The sequence below is a fragment of the Callorhinus ursinus genome, unplaced genomic scaffold (genome assembly GCF_003265705.2).
Source record: "Callorhinus ursinus isolate GAN/ISIS: 27379988/994484 unplaced genomic scaffold, GSC_fseal_2.0 scaffold45, whole genome shotgun sequence".
Taxonomy (NCBI): domain Eukaryota; kingdom Metazoa; phylum Chordata; class Mammalia; order Carnivora; family Otariidae; genus Callorhinus; species Callorhinus ursinus.
This window is the reverse complement of record NW_027397107.1, coordinates 5,981,875-5,986,860: the sequence shown is the minus strand read 5'-3', so window position 1 is coordinate 5,986,860 and position 4,986 is coordinate 5,981,875. Positions and strand designations below refer to the sequence as shown.

Genomic DNA, 4,986 nt, shown 5'->3' with positions numbered 1-4,986 from the left:
CTACTCATGGTTCAAGGCTCAGTGGTGACCTCTCCAGCTCTGTGGCCAGAACTCTACAGCCCCTGGCCCTCATTTGGCCCTTAGCCTCGGAGTTCAGCCCTTTCTCCGAAGATCACAAAGGACACCAATGCCTCCTTTAACCTGTAATAAACTGCTGAGGAGAGTTTTTACTAACTCCAAGTTTATACTATAAGACTATAACAGTCCTACGAGTCGATACTATAATCATTATTCCTGTTTTATAGAGCACAAGCTCAAGCTCTGACTGGTTAAGGGCCCTGCCCAAGGGCACAGAGCCAGTTAGTGATGGAGCTACTAAGTGTATAATGGTCTGTTCACTTGTTGTCTCTCAGCACAAACTTCAAATGTCATGAGAGCCAAGACCACAACTAACTTGTGTCACGCTGGTGTGCCTGACCTTTACCAGTTGCTAAATAAATATGAAGTAAATGAGTAATGCCTACAGCATCTTGAAATGTAAGTACCTTCCTTATGAAATGATAGGAGCAAACATTTAGCTCATCTGCCAGGCCCACACTGATGGTTCCACTTAGTACCAGCAGCCTTCCCAGGCGGTGGGCATTTTGTAGTATTACTGCTGTGAGATCGAAGGAAACTTGAGTCTCAGAGGAGGTAAGTAACTTGCCCCAGGTCACACAGCAAATAGACTCAGGCCTGCCTGGAGAGCTCACCTTCCCCCATTTTCATCACCCACTACTTCCTATCTTTTTTCTCCAGGCTGCTCTGTTTTTCAGGGACGGAAACTATCTGTGGGTAGTGAGATGACGTGGCTCGTGTTATTCAGCAAACCAGCAAATGTGGGTTCTGGGAGCAAACCAGGAAGGCTGCACTTGTATGTCCCCCTACTTCCACACCACCCCACATCACTGTGGGCAAATCCCTCGGGGCTTGTCTTGCAGCCTTATCCAGCACACCTGCAGACAGTGACTGGCAGTTACTGGACAAACTCCCACCCCCGGGGCGGGGGACGCTGGAGATGAGAGAGGCGGCCACTCTTTGCATGGGTCCACTGTTCACATGAGGGACAGCCTGGCCGTCCCCAGACGATGATGGCACTGCCCACCACTGTCGGGCTCCTGGGCACTCACCATGCCACGAGCCCGGGTGGGTGGGAACTCGGTGAGAAGCTTAGCGGCTCCATCCAGATGCGAATTGTCCCTCCCACACTTCCAGGGCTGCAGGGGCCTCCATTAGAGCCCCCGAGGAGTCAGAATCCACACCTCCGCAAATGGGCCCGCTTTCCCAAGGCCCCCCTGCCCAGGCCTTCCCTGGGCTCTGTGGGTTTTGACACCTCTCTGTAACCTGGCAGGGGGCCACCTCTCACCTTTGGTCCAGATAAAAGCTCAGGCCTGGAGGTGGCCGGCCCAGCCTCCCAGAGCCTGCAGCAGCCCCGGCCATGGCCCAGTCCCCTCCTCTGCACAGCCTTCTGGGCCACGACCACTGGATCTTGCCCCAGGGCTGGGGCTGGGCCGGCCACCCGGACTCCACGTCCCCGGCCTCCTCCTCGGACTCTTCGGGCTCGTGCCCCTGCGACGGCGCCCGCGGCCCCTCGCAGCCCGCGCTCCCGGCCCGCGGCGCCCGCTCCGCAGAGGCCGCCCCAACGGCTCCCGGACGAGGCCGCAGCGGGCCGGCTGGCGGGCAGCGGCAGAGCGCCAGCGAGCGCGAGAAGCTGCGCATGCGCACGCTCGCCCGCGCCCTGCACGAGCTGCGCCGCTTTCTGCCGCCGTCCGTGGCGCCCGCCGGCCAGAGCCTCACCAAGATCGAGACGCTGCGCCTGGCCATCCGCTACATCGGCCACCTGTCGGCCGTGCTGGGCCTCAGCGAGGAGAGCCTGCAGCAGCGGCGGCGGCGGCGGCGCAGCGACGCGGCGGCGGCGCCTCGGGGCTGCCCGCTCTGCCCCGACGGCGGCCCCGCGCAGGCGCAGACGCAGGCGCAGGCGCAGGCGCAGGTGCAGGCGCGCGCCCCGGGCGTGGGCTCTGCCGCCGGCGCCGCAGCGTCGTGGGGGTCCCCGCCGGCCTGTCCCGGAGCACTAGCGGCGCCCGAGCGCCTGGGGAGCAGGGTGCCCGAACTGGATCCCTGGGTTACACCCCCTTACTGCCCTGGGATACAGTCGCCCGCGCATCTCTCCCAAGGGGGAGCCCCTGAGACGGCCCTTTGGACACCGCCCCAGGCCTGTTCCAGAACGCAGACGTCCCCGGAACCTAGGAACCAGGCCGTGCCCTGGACGCCGCCCCCCGCGGCCCGGGAGCTGGCTGTAGTGTATCAGGTATGCGCGCAGGCCCGGGCCCCTCCTCTCGGGGTGGTCCCAGGTTCATTCGGAAATGGAGGGCGTGGGTGGGCTCAAGTCTGCAGAGATTCTCATGCTTTTTAGATCTGGGTTTATCTAATCCAACCCAGTTAGGGTTAGAGAGAAGCTGAAGGGAGTATGGAGAGGACCCTAACCTCTTTGGGGAAAGAGCTGGGGCCCCGGGCCATTAAGTCCACCACCGCCTCTACCGAGAAGTCTTCAGCCACGTTAAAGAGGGGGAACCCTCGGACTTGCTCCAGAGGCACGATGAAAGGTAGCAAGAGCCCCTGGTTCTAAGTGCTCCATTAAAGTTTGGGGGGAGGGAGGCTGGCCAGCCCCAGGTGTGGGGACTTCCAGAGTATAGGGGTTTGGAGCTGGTGACCTTCCTGTTTCCTTTAAGCTTCATTTGTTCATGAGGCCCGGGAGTGAATGAGTCATGGTCCATAAAAGAGCATATCAATAACCAAAAGTTACTGCTCGCTTACTGTTTGCCCATCACCGTTTTTGGCACTGTGCATGTATTAGCTCAGCCGGCCCTCCAGCAACTCTATAGCGTACGTGCTGTTAATCATCACCCCCATTTTACAGATGAGAAAACCGAATGAAAGAGGTTGTGTTCTTAAAACTAGTTAGTAGCAGAGGTGGGATAGGAACCCCCGGAGTGTATCTCCAGAGCCAGTGTTCTTCACCACTTTGCTTCACTGCTTCCAGGACACCCAGGGCTGCCCAGAAGCTGCCAGCCACGCTCCGGGGAGCATCCAGGTTCAAGGTCTCAGGGCATCAGGCAGTGGCCCACTAACCAGCTGCTTTTGCCTCTCTTGCAGGGTATCTCTGAGTCTCCAGAGTCCTGCGTGTTGCCGGAAACCCCACCCCTCCTGTCCCGCCCAGCATGCCAGAGACTCCAGCCTCAGACCCAGTGGGGATGCTGGAGCCACAGTGCAGAGGAGCTCCCCAGCTCAGAGGACCAGGGACCAGGCCCTGCCTTCCAGCTCGGTGACCAAAGCCCATCCCAAAGCTCAGGCCTGCAGCTCAGTGGCTGCCCTGAACTTTGGCAAGAAGATTTGGGGGGCGCCCACCTGGGCGTCTTCTACTGATAGCTTCGCCTGTCCCCTTGTTAGCCAGGAATCAGGCCTCTGGTGTGGAGTGTCCTCCTCATTTGCTACTTGCTGTGGTCTTCAAGCTTTTTTTAAGCCAAGGATCTCTTTTCCAAGTGATGTCTTTCCCAGAGAGGCAGTGTTCGAAATAGAGAGTGGGTGGCCTCCCTGGCTGGAGTCTGGGCTGGGGGAGTGCCCTCCGCTCCTAGACACCCCCCGAATGACCCGTCTCTGCAGAACACCGGCTCAGCTGCAGCAAGGTGCTGGCTGCGGGACCACAGAGTCGGCAGGTCTGGGACCGCTGGTGGAATGCGTTCTCGGGGTGGCGGAGGGGAGAGAGAAGGCTGTACGCTTCGATTTTTGTACTTCTTAAAAAAAAACAACAACAAAAATGTTGGTATGGTCTGTTTTTCTTCTATCAACCTGGGTTTTTATTGCCTCTGGAAAAGGAAGAATGTTCCCATCCTGCAGGGAGCCATCCTTCTGCTCTTCCCCTCCGGGGTCCGGGCCTCCTGAGGTTGGTGTGCGCCCTCCCGTGCCCCTGTGACAAGTCTTCACCTCCAGGGGCTCCACTTGGCCTTGCTGTGTGAGGTGGCACAGGTGGGGGTTAACGTTTGGGCCTGTTCACTTGCCTCCAACCCAGCACCACTACCTTGTCCCTTCCTCTGAGCGTATTCCTGCCGACCCGGAGGGCTCCTTCACAATTCTAGGGAAGTGTTTTTTAAAGGATGCAGGGCGGTTCGCTTCCACAGGCGAGGCCCGGCGTATTTGTTTCTGGGGCTGCCATAAGCACGCATCAGGTGGCTTGGAGAACAGAAATACAATTTTCTCACAGCTCAGGAGGCTGGCGTCCAAGATGAGTGTCAGCAGGGTTGGTTTCTGCAGCGTCTCTCCTTGGCTTGCAGATGGCCGCCTTCTCTCTCTGCCCTCGACGTAATTACGCTGCGGTCTGTGCACCTGGCTTTATCACTTCCGTTAAGGCCCCCAGTCATCCTGGTTTAGGGCCCCCCCCCATATGACCTTCTTTTACCTTCATTACCTCTTTATTAAGCACTATCTCCGAATACATTGACGTTCTGAGGTCCTGGGGGCTAGAACTTCACCGTGGATGCTGGGGGAACACAGTTCATCCCATAATACCCAGTGCCTTCTTGCCCTAGCATTCTAGGGTTTGGGTTCTTACCCCAGGGCCTCCTGTCCCTAGGGGCTGCCAGCCACAGCTGGAGGGATAAGGAAACCTCCCACAATATCATACACAGCGAGGAGATGGGTACAGGGCAGGACTAACCTGGATGCACGTTCCACTCAGTTCTTGCTCACTGTATAACTGGGCAAACTATGAAACCTACCTGAGCCTCAGTTTTATTGGCTGTGAAATGGGGACAGTAACAAACCCTATCCCTCAGGGTTCTGAGGCTTGGCACGTAGTAATTCCTGAATGGAGCCACACCACCTAGGAGATGGTGCAGTCCGGTGATTCCCGAACCTGGCTGCATGCCGAGACCCGTGGTTGTAGAGGCCCACCCTGAGAGCAGGAGTCAGTGCATTGAGTTGGGACTTAGGAACCTGGGGCTTTAAGAAAAT

General features: G+C 58.2%; 1 protein-coding gene across 1 annotated transcript; it reads left to right on the top strand.

The window, feature by feature from the left end:
- Positions 1-1,417: 1,417 nt before the first annotated feature.
- MESP2 (mesoderm posterior bHLH transcription factor 2) lies at positions 1,418-3,820 on the top strand. Its single transcript, XM_025893112.1, has 2 exons — positions 1,418-2,287; positions 3,133-3,820. The coding sequence occupies exons 1-2, from the start codon at positions 1,418-1,420 to the stop codon at positions 3,400-3,402; spliced, it is 1,140 nt and encodes a 379-aa protein (XP_025748897.1). The 3' UTR covers positions 3,403-3,820.
- Positions 3,821-4,986: the final 1,166 nt, after the last annotated feature.